At 38.3% G+C, this 21,609-nt stretch overlaps 1 protein-coding gene across 1 annotated transcript in view; it reads right to left on the bottom strand.

The window, feature by feature from the left end:
- Window positions 1–21,609, bottom strand: part of ATG10 (autophagy related 10) — a 222,651-nt gene that overhangs the window by 1,383 nt on the left and 199,659 nt on the right. Inside the window, exons 6-7 of the mRNA XM_065875113.1 lie at window positions 978–1,075; window positions 192–307 (exon numbers count right to left, since the gene is read on the bottom strand). Of these exons, the coding sequence (XP_065731185.1) occupies window positions 192–307; window positions 978–1,075 (214 nt within the window). The remainder of the gene's footprint in view (window positions 1–191; window positions 308–977; window positions 1,076–21,609) is intronic.

The raw sequence follows: 21,609 nt of genomic DNA, 5'->3' as shown, positions 1-21,609 counted from the left end.
AGCCAAAAGCTTCCTAAATGAGTGGGTGCTGATTGGTTGGAAAACTAAACAAACAAGTCAGTGCCCAGTCCGTTAAAGAGGAAAGCAGACTTAATACATGGTGGTGCCAGCAGGGACGACATATCCAAGTGCAAAAGAGACACCAGGATCTTTGCAACAGTGAAACATGCAGCGCAGGCTTCTCTTTTTACCTTGTCTGTAGACGTTTCCTTCATCCTGAAAGGCTGCTCTGGCGTAACTCAGAGGCAGATTCAGCCCGACAGCTGGCCCTACCATGCTCAGCCATGACGTGATGTAGTTGACATTCCTGGGAAACAAGTGAAACACAGAAAACTCTGTTTCCATTGTAGTTGTTTGAGTGGTAGAAAATCAGTTACCAACCATCATAGAAATGAGGCTTTCTTCAAAGACGTGCGCTCAGCACCTGGAATCTCAGCATTTCCAAATGCCAGCCCATTGTTTAACAGGGACTCGAGGGCCAAAGAGGCTGAGGATCCATCCCTCACTAAAGCAGTTGAAGGGAAGGTCAAGGCACTGGGGCTCCTGACTTCCCTCCATGATTCCAAGTTGATGCAATTGACAACATTAGCTAAGGTAGCTGAGTGCAGTTAAGTGCATGGCTTGGAGGCAAAAGTGCCTGGGTTCAAATGCCAGTTCCACCGCTTAACTAGACGTGTGACCTTAGCGGAGTCATTTAGCCCCTCTGTGCTTTAGCCTCCTCCTCTGCAAACTGGGCAAAATAATGGTCCTTAGCTTGGAGGGGTGTTACAGGAATCCAGTGCTTTACTATATCCAAAATACTTAGAACAGTGCCTAGCACACAGTAAAAAAAAAAAAAAAAAAAAATCAATAAATGTTAGCCATTACTATTATTACAAAGAAGATTTCTTTTTTAGCTTAGCTTTTAGAATCACATAAAAAGATTTACACTTTTAAAATAAGAGTGAAAGCCAATGTAGCCTGATGGTGTTTCTTACCTATTGATTTTCTGAGAATTCTTTAACACAGGAGTCATGAATTCATTCGTCTTGCAGGGATGAAGTACAAAAAAGGGTTGTCCAAGTATCGGATGCTCCTGTAAGAATCAGAGTTGGCCCAGGATTGCCAGCTTAAGTTACCTTGAAAAAGTTAAAATCCATAATCTGGTTTACTCCTTTAAGATAAAGGTTTGTTTTAAATTTCAAGTTATAAAATTAAGATACAGATTGATTCCTATTTTGAAATATAATTGATAACCCAAACACGAGGAAAAGTTGGTGAGAAGAAACCATTTATCGATAAAGGACAGACACTCAATACAAGCTGCAGATACATTTATCAGTTCCCTCTAACTGTTCTTTAGCTAGTGTTTCCTTTGGCCTATAATTATTCTTCAGTTTTTAACTCAAGGATATCCATGAAGTCCAGGAGCCTGACCATCTGAACAATGCATTTCATTCATCTCTTTGTCAATGGTAAGGGGACCAAAATCATTCACATATTTTCTTACATAAATTTTGTCAACATGTTAATTGTTTCAGGCATAACTGCATCCAGTGCCAGTGGGCACATGTCCAGTGAGTAGACGGGATAGGTGGTGGTGTGGAAGAGGGGACCAGCTGGCACTATTTAAATTGCACTGCTTCTGTCTGTCTGTCTGTCTCTCCCTGAGTTTCTCTGTTTATCTGTGTCTCTCCTTCTGTCTCCCCCAAGCCTACGGGGCTGTTTCCGTAAGTTCAAAGTCCGTAAGATGGAACTCCACTGCCTTTATGAGAGAATAACTGGATGTAAGATACAGGTCAGACTGCTGCCAAGTTAGGGATGTGAACATCATTTGGCAAGCACTGGGGAGCCCTAGAAGGTTTCTATAATAGTGAGTGATCTATGCATAAATTCTACCAATGCAAAAACAATTATTGTTGATAAATTTATCAATTGCTTACATTGTGCATTAGCCATTATGCCAGAGATTGCAAACCCAAATGCTGCTATGATCTGAATGTTTGTGTTCCCACAAAGTCATACACTGAAATGCTAATGCCCAGTGTGATGGTATTAGGAGGCAGGGCCTTTGGGAAGCGCTTAGGTCATGAGGGTGGAGCCCTCATGATGAGATTAATGCCTTTATAAAAGAGGCTTCAGAGGGCTAGCTTGCCCCTTTCTGCCATGTGAGGACACACAGAGGAGTCTGCAACCTGGAAAAGGGCCCTCACGAGAGAGGGCTGGAGACCTAAACCTGGTCTCAGACTTCCAGCCTCCAGAACTGTAAGAAATAACTTTCTGTTGTATATCAACTACCCAATCTGTGGTATTTTGCTATAGCCGCCCAAAGAGACCAAGACAACTACCTATGAAGACCAGGCAAGTGACCCGAAGGGGTGAGGCCAATTAACTACACCAGCAGGTGACAAGGACTGTGGGGACCTGGAGAGCCCAGCCGAGGTTGTGCTTGCCACTCTGCTTCAGCCAGCTGTGCCATGTGGGGTGCAGGCTTGGTGTGCAAGGTCTTCCCATTTGTCAAAATAACCTAGAAATCCAGATTTTTATGCAAAACCCCCTAAATTTAAATATGGGCACAATTTTTTAAAAACATGGTGTGGGCCAAATAAAACAAGCCTGTAGGCTGGATCTTGACTAGGGGCTGCCTAGCTTCTTCTCCTGGCTTCTTCTCTTCTCAGCCAGTCCAAGGAGAAGCTGAACTCAGAGCTGTCCACGGGAAGAATTGTATCCTGCTGCCTCCACTGTCCAACCCTAAAACATTCATGGCTGTGCACAAGTGAACACACCCAACCATAAGAAATGGGAGGAATAGTTCCATTTGTATGGGTGACATTGGGCATGGAGATGCACGTGTTTGCGAGCACGCATGTGCACGTGTGGTGAGGGCTGAGCTATCCACTGGGAGTAGGTTGGAGTATGTCTCCCTGAGTGCCACCTCTGGATGTCTCTGCCCAGGGTCCTGATTCTCACACAGAGCTTGAGCTCCCATCTCCTGCTCTCTCCCTACCCCTCATATCTGTCCCTAACCAGATGCTGGGGTCACAGCCCCAGATGTGTTATGCTTATCACAAGTCCTCCTGTCCAACTTGACTCTGGCTCCCCTTACCTGCCTTAAACTAATATTTATTAATTCATCACATATCTAGTGATCATCTCTTATGTGTCTTCCAGGAATAGTTCTGGATCTAGTTACAGAGATCACTATTTCTAAGATAAACCAAGTCCCTGATCCCATGGAACTTACATTCCAGTGCAGGAGACAGCCAATAAACACATAGAACAAATAAGTAAACAGGATAATCTAGATAATAGTAAGTGCTATGAATAAAACAAAACAGGGTAATGTGATTTTGGAGGGACTGTGGTAATAATTTCGATTTGGTGAAAGGGAAGGCCTTACTGAAGAGGTGATCTTTAAACAGAGATCAGAATGGCAAGAAAAACCCAACTGTGCAGAGAAACTTGATGGATACAGAAGACCATAAAGGGAAATGAGTACGGGAAATGTACACAGGAAATGTGAAAGAATTTTAGAATCATCCTGGACTAAAATAATTATTGTTTATAGAGCTGAGATTTAAAAGGTTAAATTTAGTCTAAATTCTTTTTGGATTACTTGTGTAGTAAACACTGGAAGGAATGAAGAGCAGTAACCAAATCTGTGAAGACATGTTACCTTCTTTAATAAAATGAAACCTAGACCTCCAAAGATGGCATTACATGGAACACTCATGAAGGGGAGAGTCAGCTCAGCCATGCCTCCACTCCTCCAGGTCTCACCCTCCCCTTGGCAGCCCTTGTTTCCCATGGCCACTCTCACGCTCATGGGGAAACTCCCCCAACTTTAAACACTTGAGCCCAAGTATCCTGTAGCTGAGGTGGAATGGACTAGTCAAACAAGACTCTACTGAAAGCCTGGGAATACTGAAAGGGTAAGAGAACACTAAGCAACAGGGCTCTAAAAGATCCAGAGTGTTACAATACTGGGGCTCCCAGGCCCATTTGAGTCACGGGGGACACTAGGAAGAGAACTTGGCTGGGCTTTCCCTTCCTGGCCTGCATGGTGTGGAAGCACTCACAACCACTATGCAAGAGTGTCCTCCAAGAATCTTAACCCCTAATAATTCAGTCTCCTTGAGGAGATGGTAACTCTCATGAGGAATGGCTTCATCATATAGACAAGACCTTGCCTCTTCCTTACAGGTCTGCGGCCTAACGTTTACAAGACCTCAGAAGAATAACCACATCAGAGTATAACATACATCTGAGAGTTACAGACACACTTAAAGTTCAGGGGTCCACTTTCTAAGCAGGTGTCAGCCCATGTCACATTGTAGCTCTGCTTATTTGATGCTCCTTAGTAAAGACTTGGACTTCATGTCTACAAGTCATCTTTTGCTCACTCCATATAGCAAGTAGATAAAAGCAGGCTTGGGATCTGTAGTTAAGACTTAAGTTCTGCTCCACTACTCAGTAGCTGTGAGCTTTGAGGCAAACCACTTAATCATTTCATGTCTCTGTTTCCTTATCTGATAACTGGGACTAATGATAGTATCTACCTCATAGACTGACTGTGTTACTTCAATGAAAAAATGCCAGAAAACTGTTCAAAACAGTACCTGACATATATAATAAGCACTTAGTTGGCTATTATTATTAAACCCATTGTTATCCAAACAGACAAGGATAGTAGCACTCAGACATCCAGAATACGGTCTTATAATACCCTATGACAAAGTCCAATTTCAATATGTAAAAACAAAAAGCTCCTATAGAGTTATGCAGCACAGGAAAAATATCACTGACCAGTGTCGAAATGTTTAGGAACATTTGACAACTGATTATAACCAAGGGCAAGAAAACTCTAAATTAGTAAAAAGTCTATGTACCATATATATGGCAATTAGAATTATCAATATATTGGTATTCAGGACAAATTAATGGAAAATAATTTAAAGAATTTAAAAACAAGTTCAGGCACTTCAAAAACCCTTCAGTAATCTACAGCATTTTAATATTCATTTGTCCTCAAACAAAATAAAAACAGTTATATTAGCATTTAAGGTTATATTCTAATAAAATGCATGGTAATGCTTATGTGAAACACTTTTTTAAATAATAGGGACTTTCATGCCTTAGAAGAGCTTTTAGATCAGCTTGGACAGTTCTTTAATACAGGTTTGGCGACATTAAAAAAAATTCTTTGTCTTTTATTATGTTAAGAACTTACATTTATATAATTAGATAGAATATATTTAAAGCAACGACTGCCTTTAAAAATCAAATGTTTAAATTGTATTTTAAACATGAAAATTATATTGTTTTGGTAAGATGCGTTGGTTTAAAAAAGCCAAGCTATGAGATGTTGATCTCCTTATAATAGGAATTATAATAAGGGACATTTGTGTAATCTCTTGAGAAAAGTTTTATAAATAAATAACAATAGGAGTAGACTTCTAGCTATAGCAGAATGATATAGAGGTCAACAAATTTCCTTGAAAAACAAGTTTAAAACTGAAAAAAATTGTCAAAAAACCCCACTTCTGGGATATGGAAATCAACCAAAGGCAAATAAAAAATTTGGTAAGTGTTTAACTCATGAAAAGCTGCTAGAACCTCAAGTCAGACACAGAGAGAGTCTTCAGCCTTCTTGCCTAGAAATACTCTCATACTCTCCCCGACCTCCACCTGGCTCCTCAACAGGGAAGTTTTACAGGAGCGGAGCTGGCCATGAGAATCAGTAGCTGTGCTGCTAGCAGGGCTGACTTGATTTCCAAGACAAAGAAAACTACTGCCCTGTAGCATTAGCAACAAAATCTAATAGGGAGATCTTGGAGGTGAGACAGTTGTAGAAGGGCTAGGTAAGTTCTCCAGGTATCCTGGGCTGATGGGAACTAAGCACATGTTCAAGGGAGGTACAAGAAGGCCTGATGAAAAGTAAAAGCTGATGACAACTTGAACATTAACTGAAATTTGGATGTGCTCCCAACCCACACACACATCCATGAACAAATGAGGGAAGGCTTATAGGCTTGAGGTATATAAGCACAACCTCTGTCCAATCACTGGCTAACCAGCAAGGCATGCAGAGAGAGCTGGTGACCCTGTGGAAGTCAGGCAAAAACATGAAAATAAGAATGAAAGACAAAATAGAGACATGAATGGCCACACTTACAGAGTAGGCAAATTCTGCAGGTAAAACCTAGGAAAGCTACTAAAACAAACAAACAAAAACAACAGCAACAATAACAAAGAGACAACCCTCAGGGAAAAATATAGGAATCCAGAATTGCTACAATATATTACCTAAATTGTCTAGTTTTCAAAGAAATTTATGAGACAGGCAAAGAAACAGAAAAGATACACACAAAGGGAAAGAAATCTATGAATAAAAACTGACTCTGAGTGGGCCTGGTCATCAGATTTACATAGAATTCAAAGCAGCTATTATAAATTTGTTTGAAGAATTAAAGAAAACTCTATTTAAAGAGTTAAAAGGGGAAAATTATGATAATGACTCTGCAAATAGGTAATCTCAATCAAAGAACACAAACTATAAAAAGAACCAAATAAAAATTTGGAGTTGGAAAGTACAATACAGATATAAAAAATTCACTAGATGGATTCAGCAGTAGATATGAGATGGCAATAAAAGGAATTAATGATTTTGAAGATATGTTAATAGAAATTATTCAATCTGAAGGGAAAAAGAAAAATGAAGAACAAAGCCTCAGAGACCTGTGGGACAATACCAAGCATACCAGCATACCCGTAGTAGGAGTCTGAGAAGGAAAGGAGAGAGAAAAGGGCAGGCAAAATGTTTGAAGAAATACTGGCTGAAAAGTTCTAAACTTTGATGAAAAACATTTAAGCTACAGATACAAGCAGCTCAACAAACCCTAAGTAGAAACACAAAAATCCACACCTAGCCACATCATAGTCAAATGGCTGAAAGCCAAAGACAGGAGAAAATCTTAAAAGTAGCAAAGAGAGCAAGAACTCATCACATAAAGAGGAATAAGAATACAATAATGGCTGGCTTCTCATAGCAACAGAAAGACATATTCAAGTCCTGGGGGAAAAAAACCCTAGAACTGTCAATCAAGAATTCTATATCCAGCAAAACTGTCCTTCAGAAATGAAGGTAATGTAAATACATTCTCAAGGAACAGACTGAGAGAATTCCTTGCTAGTTGACTTGCCTATAAGATATACTAAAGGAAGTCCTTCAGGCAATAATACCAGAGGGTATTAGTGAGATACCAGAGGGTAACTCAAATCCACAGGAAAAATAAAAAGCATCATAAATGGTAAGCATAAAAAATGAGCTAAGTATATTTGCTTCTCTTAATTACTTTCACATAGGATTATATAAGCAAAAATTATAATACTGTAGTGTTGGGTTTATAACATACATAAATGTAATATACATGACAATAATAGCACAAAGGAAGGGAGGGGATAAAACTATATGGAACAAAGTTACTGTATTTTAGCCAAATTAAGTCAGTACTAACATGTGCTCCTGCCATTAGAATGTTAGTAAAGGTATTGTTTTTGAGAGCATTTAGAACTCAAAAGGTCCTTCTTGTTGTTAAATAAATCCTTTAAGTATGTTATTAATCAGTTAGCCTTGTGACTTGAGCCAATACTATTTTTTTTCAGTCACATTCAATGAGCTTATCCTGTAAGCCAAGCAATTTGTATTCAGACAAAGTAAGGTAGAGAATTTACAAATAATTTGAGGCATTTGATCAGTGTAGACAATCTGGATAATATTCTTCAAAAGCCTTTTTTCTGCAATGGAGATTTTTTAAGGTTTACACTATCAGGAAGGATTATCTGCATTTTCTACTTTCTCCTTCAGACAGCCAGAATCAGAGATAAAAGCATCTTTGCTTGGTTTAGGAATTATGTGTTGGAGTTAAAAAAATCTAAAATCCTACACCTTATTTGTTTAACATACCATTTTCAGAAATGGAAGAACATCAAAACTGTCAGGATCGCTTTAGTGACATTTCTTAGATCAATTCAGAAGGTAAATTTGTGTGAAAGTGCTACCATCTGCTGTCAGTACTAATGAACTGATGCAAATCTGCGCTGGGAAAAATGTCAGTGTGTAAATGCAGGCAGCCAATGAACTGTGTTAGGCTTACAACTCAATAAACACTTCTACTGGAACAAAGTTCTGCTAAATGGTTTTCCGTGAAAGTAGAAATGATGGGTCAGATTTCTATCTCTGTAACTCCAGAGGAGTTATAGTGGCACAATCTCTTATGAAATTTAATTTAGCAATGGTTAAATGTCTCATAAAATAAGTCTGACATGAATACTGTGAATTGGTTTCAGAACTATTAGATATGACTATCATAAGGAAATGATAATACTGCACCTTCATTCTTACATCTAATAAATATGATGAGTTACTTGGTTCATTTCTTAATTTTCTTGGCGCTCCAGGACGGCACAAATATAATTTCACGTGCTAAGCTTTCATCCAGTTTCACATTCCAGACTGATCAAATTTGCCTTCCACTCGGGGCACATGCCTTAGAAATGGAGAAGGGTATCTCCCTCATCCTGCCTCCTCAGGCTAGGAAAGGAAAATGGCCACTGAGCACCTACAGTATCAGGCACTGTACTAAGAGCTTTGCAGGGGTCCCCTTTCCCAATAACTCTGAGATAGGCTTTATTATTGCCACTTTGGAGAACAAGTTCCAAGAGATTATGCCTTACAGTCATCCAAGTGAGCACCGTACCTCCTCATCCCATTGACTGGAGCTGGTGTCAAGGATTGTCCCTGGTTTTAATCCTCTCCAGTCCACTTCTTTAAAAATCTATTTTTTCAAATTTCAAATTAATGTATTTTCATAAAAATTATAAGCAATACATGGAGAGTTCAGAAAATACAGAAAAGAACAATGAATAAAAACAGAATTATCTAAAACTGCCCAACTCAGATTTATTCCATTTGGTGAATTCCCTTTCAGATATTTTATACACATGTTTATAGTTTTCTGTTGCTTTTTATTGACTGAACAGATATTTATCGCGTGCCTACTATGTGCCAGTCCCATCATATGTGTCTTTTGTCAATCAGTCCTTTGTCTTCTGTTTTACTAATTTCTGCACTTATTTTTATTATTTCCTTTCATATAATTTGTTTGGTTTTCTTATTCATTTATATTAGTTCTTTAGTATCTTTTGAGGATATTGATTCTTTTCATTCATTCAGCCACCATTGTGAGCCATGCACTGGGTCAAATGTTAGTAATACAATGGTACATAAATAGATTACCCTTGCTCTCAGAAAAGTTGCTGAAACAGTCAAAACATTTTTTATTTCCAGATTATTTGTCATTAAATTATTTTCATGATGATTTAGATATGAAATGTATTATTAAATAATGAAATCAATAATTTTTCTCCTTTGTTATTTCTTTTATCATTTTTATGTTTAAAAAATCCTATTCATAAGTCAGAAAGAGAAAAACAAATAACATATATTAACACATATATGTGGAATCTAGAAAAATGGTACAGATGAACCTATTTGCAGGGCAGGAATAGAAACTCAGACATAGACAACGGATGTGTGGATATAGGGTTGGAGGGGGAGGGTGGGCTGAATTGGAAGATTAGGTTTGACATAAATATACTACCATGTGTAAAATAGATAGGTAGTGGGAACCTGCTATACAGCACAGGGAGCTCAGCTCGGTGCTCTCTGATGACCTAGATGGGTGGGATGGGGGGGAGGGAGGTCCAAGAAGGAGGGGATAAATGTATACATAGAGCTGATTCACTTCACTGTACAGCAGAAACTAACACAACACTGTAAAAGCAACTATACTCCAATAAAAAAAAAATCCTCTTCAGAATCAGAAAACCAGATATTTACCTATATTTATGTACAGTTTATCATGACACGTCTTGCTGTTCCCCGAACACAATGCTTTTTCTTACCTCCAGACCTTTGAACATGCCGTTCTCTCTGCCGGGAACACCCTCCCCACCCCCCCTCACCTACTAATGTCCTTTTCTTCCCTATAGATCTCAGCTTTCTTTTACCCCAACCCTGTATCAGGTGCCCTCCCTCTGTGTTCCCACTGCACCCATGCTTAAGCCTACTGCTTAATTCCTCACTGTTCTGTATAGGACATTGACTATTTACAGGAGTCTTCCTCTACTATAATTTCTTGAGGGTAGAAGAAATATTCTGATTACTATTTTAATCTCAGCATCCAGGACAATGCCTTTCATCTAGTAGGCACGCAACAATAATTTGTGGAATTACTGCATAGAAAAAGACATCTTACTATGCCAAAGTAAATTATTACTGGCACATGCAGCCTGTTTCATAAAGGGGAATATTTGTGCAGGAATCACCAATGGCCTCCACGAAAGAGACCAAAACATTCTCTCTCCTTGGCACAAAACCAGGGGCAGCACCTCCTGTACATTTATAAGAGTCCCCAGATAAGAAATTCAATATCTGTTTTTTGAAATATTTCCTCCAAAGTGTACCTAAGAACAAAGGAGAGTTTGAGGGTATGGTTAGGAATAACTCTCTATGTAAAAAACTTATGTCTTCTATACAATATATTCTAAAATCTACTGGTTTCTACATAAAAATAATATCTTTTTTTAATTTAATTTTATTTATTTATTTTTTTTTTGTGGTACGCGGGCCCCTCACTGTTGTGGCCTCCCCCGCTGCGGAGCACAGGCTCCGGACGCGCAGGCCCAGCGGCCACGGCTCACGGGCCCAGCCGCTCCGCGGCACGCGGGATCCTCCCGGACCGGGGCACGAACCCGCGCCCCCTGCATTGGCAGGCGGACTCCCAACCACTGCGCCACCAGGGAAGCCTAAAAATAATATCTTTCATTATCATTTTAAAAAACTGATGCAAGATGCATATTTTAGTTCTGTGAATTAGCCTTCCCTCTGCCATGCCACCTTATTCCCCTAAGGTTTGTTACTCAGACTTAGAAGCAGATCAAATACTACTAAAATATGTAATAAACTCATGCCTTTCTACTTAACTCACTCCTTCATTACTTCATGCAATTTTTGCTCATGCATTCAATAAACAGCACTGAATACCTAATGTGGGTAAGACTCTATGCTAAACATTCATCCATCTAGCCATCCACCTCCCCTCTCATTTATTCAGCGAATATTTATGGAGCCTGTTCTATGTACCAGGCACTGTTCTAGGCACTGGAAATATAAGTACACTCAAGACAGAAGCAAAATCTGCTTTCACAGAGGTTACTTTCAGTTTGAAGTACTAGAAAGATATAAAACAACACCCTATTATCTCAACTCCTGAGGTTTACAGTCAGTTACATGCCGAGGACTGAAAGTCCCAGATTGCACCTCAAGGGCAGAGAGTTCCAAAGGTAAAGTAAGTTTGTCACTACTCACTTCCGTTCCCTTAGGATTTCTAAACAGAATGGAAAAGCAGATCCCCAAGGAGAATAGCAGTGTCACCTGGTCTAATGATGGGAGATGAATAATAGGACTTGTGACCAGTAACAAGAAAAGCTGGCAAGAGAGACGCCCTCGGTGGGAGGGATTTTTTTTTTTTTCATCATTTGGAAAGAAGGCATGGGGAGGCTTCACACTCCACAGAAAACTGTGTAGGTGATCACAGTGGCACTAGCACAGAAAGAGATGCTCCCCACTGTAGGATGGAGGGTTTCCTAAGAAAGACATATAAGTACCTAGGCCATAGAGGAGCTCACCAGTAAACTAAAGGAAAACCACGATGCAGAGGTGGCCAAGCCTGAGACCCCACACATGGAAAGAAGGTTTGTTCCTTGGAATGATACTCATGGTACCCAGGTATCATGCCTGGAACTCAACTACTGTTTTCACCCAGCAGAGCTAATGCTTATTGTAGTTGTGCGATTCAACATTTAAAAGGCACAAACCCAGGAATATAGGAACTCAGAGAAAGAAAAGGTCAGTTTTGTCTGGGAGGAGGAGCGAGTAGCAAAGATTTCCTGAAGATGTGGTATTTAACCTGGTCCAAACCCTAAAGGATGGGCAGGGCTTGGAGCAGGGAAAGAGTATGGCAGTAGAATTGAAGACAGGAAGAGGCTACTCTAAGTTTAATGGGAAGGGAGTTAAGTGAGAGGCACAGAGACTTCCATCTTTTGAGTAAGACTAACAGGTTTGGTAAACTGAAGAAGAAAAAAAATGCCTGGTTTTTTTTTTGTTTGTTTGTTTGTTTTGTTTTTTTGGTGTGTTGTTAAATGATTGAGGTAATCCCTCTAAGTTCCAAAGTATTTGCTGGAAATAATCAACACCTACACAAGACAAAGAAGGTTTGAAGTTTGAGCAATCCTCTCTTATAGTTTTGAAAAAAAGGGAAAAAGGAGGGAAAGAAGATATACCCTGGTACACATTTTTACCCCTAATAAGTGCATGAGGATATAGTTAGAAAGACAGTGAGAAAATAGTTAAGAAAAAAAAATGTGGAAAGAAATGAAAGTCATGCCCAAGTACCCAAGAAAGGTCCTCACAAGCTATGCTTTGCTCTAGCTGTACCTGTTGACATTTTGTGGCCAGTTAATTGGGAATAAAATTCTAGTGGTGTTTGGAAAGGTGGATTTAAAAAAAAATAGACAGTTCCTCAAATTCATATGTTGCACAGAAGCCACTAGGCTTCCTAGAAGTTTTTTGTGGGTTTTTTTGCGGTATGCGGGCCTCTCACTGTTGTGGCCTCTCCCGTTGCAGAGCACAGGCTCTGGACGCGCAGGCTCAGCGGCCATGGCTCACGGGCCCAGCCGCTCCACGGCATAGTGGGATCTTCCCGGACCGGGGCACGAACCCATGTCCCCTGCATCGGCAGGCGGACTCTCAACCACTGTGCCACCAAGGAAGCCCGGCTTCCTAGAATTTTTATTAAAAATTACAGACACCAGAGCAATAGTCCTTAGATACGACCTCTTCTGCTAACAAAAACTTTCTTTTCATGGCTCCAGAGGGAGTCCAGAAACTAATTCTCCCACCCCTGCGTAAATCTACAAAGGGCTCCCTCCTTGGGCTGCTGACAGTCCCAACTGTGACTCCTGGATTAGAGAGCAGAGTTTTAATATATTTATAGAGTCTATATATGGGTTGTTGCTTTAAGCAACACCATTAATATGCCAGAACTCTGCATTCTCAAACTTATTCACTTATCAATTTGTTGTACATAATTTAATCTTTCTGTATTTTGATATGCAAAATGGAAATAGCACTGCTGATACTTCACAGGGTGAAAGGAGATAACCAACAAGACGATTATAAAGCTTGCTGGGGGAAAAAAGAGCTTATGTAAATGTCTATTAATTAAACAGGAATGGCTGCACAACTAGGTCAGGCATGATGATAAGACGGAACAACCCACCCCAGCCATCAGCATCAAAAGGAAGAAATGAGCATTTAATGCTAATAGCACTTGTTGGTTGCATTTTATAAAGAATATTAAATTGTAATATTCTGTAACATAACATGGAATAGCATATTTCAGACCATCCTCAAATAATTCTTTGATAGAACATAAACTTATTAGAGACAACAGCCAAAAACAAAAACAAAAACACAAGCCAATTACTAATGAAGAACTTGCAAAAAGCTAATCAAAGCTCTCATCCAGAGAAAATGAGAAAATCTGAGCTCAGAATGATTTTGTATATTGATGAGATTTTATACAGCACCACAGAAAGAAAAATAAAGCAGCTTTAAATGAAGACAAAAAGGACTTTAAGTCTCTGTTAAAAAGCCTTGTTATGGTCCATATCAATGTTTTTATTAAAATGTTCTGTTCGGGTGGAAACATCCATTTTTAAAAAGTACGTGATGGGTGGTGTCGGCAGTAGAGGACACACTCGGTTTCCTGTCTCTCTGGTCAAATCCCTGAGTTGTGGGAGGGTCACACCGAAGAACCTTCATTCAGCCTCCACCCATTTTGTACAAATCTGCTCAGAGAGGTGGCTTATCCACCTCTCTGGCACTCAGAAATTATGGAGTCAAGACTCATGTCCAGATTCAAGAATAGAACTTAGTCTTTCTCTACCAACACCAAGCCTACTGAGACTAAATGCGGCACTTGAGCATGAAACAACTTGCAGGCGTTACATTTATTCTATTTTTGTCTTAAAGGAAAACAATAGGGAGCTTGTGCTTTCCAAGCATTAATTCTTCTTTTTTTTTTCCCTTCCACTACGTTACATAACGGTGACAATTTTTGGCTAAGTTTATTTCTGGGATACTCACTAAAACAGTGACACCACTTTAGATTATGTTGGGGTATAATAAAGTGGTGAATCAGCAATTAGAAAGTCAAGGATTTTCAAGAACAAACTCACAAAACAGCCTAATTTATTGGTAACCAGATATTAATGTCTAGCAACTATCACATAGGAAGATGTTTTATGAGCAACACAAAATAAAATAGCAGTCTGTTAGTATAATTACTTTTTAGGATGATGCCAAATAGAATTTTAAAGTAACAGAACAACATACAGATTAATCTTTAAGATGATTTTTTAAAATACCACAATGCTTCTCTTTATGTAAATATAATCAACATAAATTTCTAACAAAACACCCCAGTTTACAGCTAACAGGTATTTCCTTCCTGACTCTTACCCAGTTTTGATAATTAAAATGTTCTTTTTATTCCCAGAAGCAGATTCCTAGTGATTTCTTTAAGTTAAAATCAGTTTTTCTCTTTAGAAGTGCTCTAGAAAGAGTCTATGAAGAAAATTCCTAAGGATGTGATAAACCCATTATAAAATCCGTTACTCATCTAATAATGAAAAATGTTAGGTAAAGATTGGACCTGTAAAAATTTAGCTACAATGAGATACTCCCCCAGTTTTTAGACTACTAGTCATTTGAAACCAGGAAACAAAAACAATGCTACTAATAGGCTACGGTATTAAGAAATCATATTCTTCTATATAAAAATATAATCATGGATTTTCTTTCAGGCCATAATTATATCCTGGTATTTTGCAACCAAGTGTTAGAAAGAGGAATAGGCTGATACATATGGGCAAGAATGGCAGTTTCTTATATTTAAAGATATTTTATTAAAATATAAGCAACTTAATGATGTCAGGATTAAAAAAATGTACACTCTAATCCTATTTCCTGACCAAACATTTCTCCATAGTAACTTCTGTCAGAATCCTAAAAACTGATTTTTATACTTTGGATCTAGTTCTGTATTTTCTAGATAAGAAAGTCTAGGACACAAGAAAGAGTCTAAAGTCGAAAAAGAAAATCAGTAGCAGTAAATACAGAGGCTTTCCACATGAACTCAGGAATGAACCCTGATTTAAAGGCTGAGCTCTGAGCTCACCATTATTTTTTTTTTAATTTTTTAATTTAATTTAATTTAATTTTTATACGGCAGTTTCTTATTAGTCATCAATTTTATACACGTCAGTGTATACATGTCAATCCCAATCTCCCAACTCATCACACCCCACCCCCCCCACCACCACTTTCCCCACTTGGTGTCCATACGTTTCTTCTCTACATCTGTGTCTCTATTTCTGCCCTGCAAACCAGTTCATCTGTACCATTTTTCTAGGTTCCACATGTATGCATTAATATACGATATTTGTTTTTCTCTTTCTGACATACTGCACTCTGTATGACAGTCTCTAGATTCATCCACGTCTCTACAAATGACCCAATTTCGTTCCTTTTTATGGCTGAGTAATATTCCATTGTATATATGTACCACATCTTCTTTATCCATTTGTCTGTCGATGGGCATTTAGGTTGCTTCCATGACCTGGCTATTGTAAACAGTGCTGCAATGAACATTGGCGTGCATGTGTCTTTTTGAATCATGGTTTTCTCGGAGTATATTCCCAGGAGTGGGATTGCTGGGTCATGTGGTAATTCTTTTTTTAGTTTTCTAAGGAGCCTCCATACTATTCTCCGTAGTGGCTGTATCAATTTACATTCCCACCAATAGTGCAACAGGGTTCCCTTTTCTCCACACCCTCTCCAGCATTTGCTGTTTGTAGATTTTCTGATGATGCCCATTCTAACTGGTGTGAGGTGATACCTCATTGTAGTTTTGATTTGCATTTCTCTAATAATTAGTGAGGTTGAGCAGCTTTTCATGTGCTTCTTGGCCATCTGTATGTCTTCTTTGGAGAAATGTCTATTCAGGTCTTCTGCCCAGTTTTTGATTGGGTTGTTAGTTTTTTTGATATTGAGCTGCATGAGCTGTTGTATATTTTGGAGATTAATCCTTTGTCAGTTGCTTCATTTCAAATATTTTCTCCCATTCTGACGGTTGTCTTTCCACCTTAAGATTTCCTTTGCTGATAGCAAAAGCTTTTAAGTTTCATTAGGTCCCATTTGTTTATCTTTTTTTAATTTCCATTTCTCTAGGAGGTGGATCAAAAAGATCTTGCTGTGATTTATGTCAAAGAGTGTTCTTCCTATATTTTCCGCTAAGAGTTTTATAGTGTCCAGTGTTACATTTAGGTCTCTAATCCATTTTGAGTTTATTTTTGTGTGTGGTGTTAGGGAGTGTTCTAATTTCATTCTTTTACATGTAGCTGTCCAGTATTCCCAGCATTTCTGTTTTCATTTCTAATTTTATTGAAGAGACGGTCTTTCTCCATTGTATATCCTTGCCTCCTTTGTCATAGATTAGTTGACCATAGGTGCGTGGGTTTATCTCTGGGCTTTCTATCCTGTTCCATTGATCTATATTTCTGTTTTTGTGCCAGTACCATACTGTCTTGATTACTGTAGCTTTGTAGTATAGTCTGAAGTCAGGGAGTCTGATTCCTCCAGCTCTGCTTTTTTCCCTCAAGACTGCTTTGGCTATTCGGGGACTTTTGTGTCTCCATACAAATTTTTAGGTATTTTTGTTCCAGTTCTGTAAAAATGCCATTGGTAATTTGATAGAGATTGCATTGAATCTGTAGATTCTTTGGGTAGTATAGTCATTTTCACAAAATTGATTCTTCCAATCCAAGAACATGGTATATCTCTCCATCTGTGGTATCATTTTTAATTCATCCATGTCTTATAGTTTTCTGCATACAGGTCTTTTGTGTCCCTAGGTAGGTTTATTTCTAGGTATTTTATTCTTATTGTTGCAGTGGTAAATGGGAGTGTTTCCTTAATTTCTCTTTCAGATTTTTCACCATTAGTGTATAGGAATGCAAGAGATTTTCTGTGCATTAATTTTGTATCCTGCAACCTTACCAAATTCATTGGTTAACTCTAGTAGTTTTCTGGTGGCATCTTTAGGATTCTCTCTGTATAGTATCGTGTCATCTGCAAACAGTGACAGTTTTACTTCTTCTTTTCCGATTTGTATTCCTTTTATTTCTTTTTCTTCTCTGATTGCCATGGCTAGGACTTCCAAAACTATGTTGAATAATAGTGGTAAGAGTGGACATCTTTGTCTTGTTCCTGATCTTAGAGGAAATGCTTTCCATTTTTCTCCATTGAGAATGATGTTTGCTGTGGGTTTTTCGTATATGGCCTTTATTATGTTGAGGTAGGTTCCCTCTATGCCCACATTCTGGAGAGTTTTTATCATAAATGGGTGTTGAATTTTGTCAGAAGCTTTTTCTGCATCTATTGAGATGATCATGTGATTTTTATTCTTCAATTTGTTAATATGGTGTAACACACCGATTGATTTGCGTATATCGAAGAATTCTTGCATTCCTGAGATAAACCCCACTTGATCACAGTGTATGATCCTTTCAATGTGCTGTTGGATTCTGTTTGCTAGTACTCTGTTGAGGATTTTTGCATCTATGTTCATCAGTGATATTGGCCTGTAATTTACTTTTTTTGTAGTATCTTTGTGTGGTTTTGGTATCAGGGTGATGGTGGCCTCATAGAATGAATTTGGGAGTGTTCCTTCCTCTGCAATTTTTTGGAAGAGTTTGAGAAGGATGGGTGTTAGCTCTTCTCTAAATGTTTGATAGAATTCGCCTGTGAAGCCATCTGGTCCTGGACTTTTTTTTGTTGGAAGATTTTTAATTACAGTTTCAATTTCATTCCTTGTGATTGGTCTGTTCATATTTTCTATTTCTTCCTGGTTCAGTTGTGGAAGGTTATACCTTTTTAAGAATTTGTCCATTTCTTCCAGGTTGTCCACTTTATTGGCATAGAGTTGCTTGTAGTAGTCTCTTAGGATGCTTTGTATTTCTGCGTTGACTGCTGTAACTTCTCTTTTTTCATTTCTAATTTTATTGATTTGAGTCCTCTCCCTCTTTTTCTTGATGAGTCTGGCTAATGGTTTATCAATTTTGTTTATCTTCTCAAAGAACCAGCTTTTCATTTTACTGATCTTTGTTATTGTTTTCTTTGTTTCTATTTCATTTATTTCTGCTCTGATCTTTATGATTTCTTTCCTTCTACTAACTTTGGGTTTTGTTTGTTCTTCTTTCTCTAGTTCCCTTAGGTGTAAGGTTAGATTGTGTATTTGAGATTTTTCTTGTTTCTTGAGGTAGGCTTGTATTGCTGTAAAATTCCCTCTTAGAACTGCTTTTGCTGCATCCCATAGGTTTTGGATCATCATGTTTTCATTGTCATTTGTCTCTAGGTATATTTTGATTTCCTCTTTGATTTCTTCCGTGATCTCTTGGTTATTTAGTTACATATTGTTTAGCCTCCATATGTTTGTGTTTTTTATGTTTTTTTTCCCTGTAATTGATTTCTAACCTCATAGCATGTGGTCAGAAAAGATGCTTGATATGATTTCAATTTTCTTAAATTTACTGAGGTTTGATTTGTGACCCAAGATGTGGTCTATCCTGGAGAATGTTCAGTGTGCACTTGAGAAAAAAGTGTAAACTGCTGTTTTTGGATAGAATGTCCTATAAGTATCAATTAAGTCTACCTGATCTATTGTGTCATTTAAACCTTGTGTTTCCTTTTTAATTTTCTGTTTGGATGATCTGTCCATTGGTGTAAGTGAGGTGTTAAAGTCCCCCACTATTATTGTGTCACTGTCAATTTCATCTTTTATAGCTGTTAGCAGTTGCCTTATGTATTGAGGTGCTCCTATGTTGGGTGCATATATATTTATAATTGTTGAATCTTCTTCTTGGATTGATCCCTTGATCATTATGTAGTGCCCTTCCTTGTCTCTTGTAACATTGTTTATTTTAAAGTCTATTTTATCTGATATGAGTATTGCTACTCCAGCTTTCTTTCGATTTCCATTTGCATGGAGTATCTTTTTCCATCCCCTCACTTTCAGTCTGTATGTGTCCCTAGGTCTGAAGTGGGTCTCTTGTAGACAGCATATACATGGGTCTTGTTTTTGTATCCATTCAGCGAGCCTGTGTCTTTTGGTTGGAGCATTTAATCCATTTACGTTTCAGGAAATTATCGATATGTATGTTCCTATTACCATTTTCATAATTGTTATGGGTTTGTTTTTGAAGGTCCTTTCCTTCTCTAGTGTTTCCCACTTAGAGAAGTTCCTTTAGCATTTGTTGTAGAGCTGGTTTGGTGGTGCTGAATTCTCTTAGCTTTTGCTTGTCTGTAAAGCTTTTGATTTCTCCATCAAATCTGAATGCGATCTCTGCCGGGTACAATAATCTTGATTGTAGGTTCTTCCCTTTCATCACCTTAAGTATATCATGCCACTCCCTTCTGACTTGTAGAGTTTCTGCTGAAAAATCAGCTTTTAACCTTATGGGAGTTCCCTTGTATGTTATTTGTCACTTTTCCCTTGTTGCTTTCAATAATTTTTCTTTGCTTTTAATTTCTGTCAGTTTGATTACTGTGTGTCTCAGCATGTTTCTCCTTGGGTTTATCCTGCCTGGGACTCTCTGCGCTTCCTGGACTTGGGTGGCTATTTCCTTTCCCATGTTAGGAAAGTTTTCGACTATAATCTCTTCATATATTTTCTTGGGTTGTTTCTCTCTTTCTTCTCCATCTGGGACCCCTATAATGAGAATGTTGTTGCGTTTAATGTTGTCCCAGAGGTCTCTTAGGCTGTCTTCATTTCTTTCCATTCTTTTTTCTTTATTGTGTTCAGTGGCAGTGAATTCCACCATTCTGTCTTCCAGGTCACTTATCTGTTCTTCTGCCTCAGTTATTCTGCTATTGATTCCTTCTAGTGTATTTTTCATTGCAGTTATTTTATTCTTCATCTCTGTTTGTTTGTTCTTTAATTCCTCTAGGTCTTTGTTCTTTAATTCTTCTAGGTCTTTGTTAAACGTTTCTTGCATCTTCTCGATTTTTGCCTCCATTCTTTTTCCGAGGTCCTGTATCATCTTCAGCATCATTATTCTGAATTCTTTTTCTGGAAGGTTGCCTATCTCCACTTCATTTAGTTGTCTTTCTGTGATTTCATCTTGTTCCTTCATCTGGTACATAGCCCTCTGCCTTTTCATCTTGTCTATCTTTCTGTGAATGTGGTTTTTTTCCAAAGCCTGCAGGATTGTAGTTCTTCTTGCTTTTGCTGTCTGCCCTCTGGTGAATGAGGTTATCTGAGCTCACCATTATTTTCTCCCCATCGCCTTTCAGACCAGCAAAGTCAATAAATCTCATGATTGCTTCAGACTAGGTCATCCTTGAGTTCTATTTTTCCTTCCTCTTAAAGGTTGATTTCTTTCCAATTTTATTGATATCTACCTACCCACCTATCTATCTTTCATAGTTATGTACACAGTGAATATATAATTTTATGATTCAATTTTCCTTTTACCTCTCAACATTATTTCATATATGCTTTCCTATATTTTGCATAATCCTCATAATTTTCTTTTTAGCTACATAACATTTCATCTGGCAAATATATCATAATAGATATTCCACTGTGAGACATTTAGATTATTTTCCAGGTTTATATTGTTATAAATTGTGTGTGTGTGTGTGTGTGTGTGTGTGTGTATAATCAAGTTTCAGGAATGAGTAGAAACAGTGGGGATATTTACATGGCTGTTAATCTATATTATCACCTTTCCCTCCATAATTATTAAGCTAATTTATATTGCCACCAATGCAAACTGCTTGACTACTCCCTCACTGCTTCAAGTAGCACTGTCAATGTTACAAATTAAAACATCCTTTGAAATATTTCACAAAAACATCACACAGACTCTACAAAGACTCTAAGCAAGTAGCTTAGGCTTCATGCCACTTTTGACTTGGCCATAGGATGCAACCCTTGGGAATTACTGACTCGATTCAGGAGAACATATGGAAGAAGGCTTAGGGCTCAGGATGGGGTTGAGTAACTCTCTTGAAAGTTTGTAAACACGTCATGTCCCTGGATGCTGTTTTTCCAGATTGGCTGAGGTAGGGTCAGCAACTTTTGAGGAATGGTATGCCAACGCCCAAGCTCTCAGCGCAGGCTTGCATTATCTGACCTGAGTCTCCAACAAGCTGGTACTTGGGTCTCGGAAGGTCAGGAAAATAGGCCAGCACAAATCACATTAATGAAAGTTTATGCTCTCCTCAGATTCTGTGCCATTTGGTATAAATATGGCTACAGTATTATCATATCACTCGTCTAAGAAGCTCTACTTTCCTTGGCAAGGGTCTGGAAAATAATGTTAAGTGAGAAAACCAGCTCACAAAATTGTATATTCATTATGGTTACAACTATGGATATG

This window comes from Phocoena phocoena, chromosome 3 (genome assembly GCF_963924675.1).
Source record: "Phocoena phocoena chromosome 3, mPhoPho1.1, whole genome shotgun sequence".
Taxonomy (NCBI): Eukaryota; Metazoa; Chordata; class Mammalia; order Artiodactyla; family Phocoenidae; genus Phocoena; species Phocoena phocoena.
This window is presented reverse-complemented; position numbering and strand designations above follow the sequence as displayed.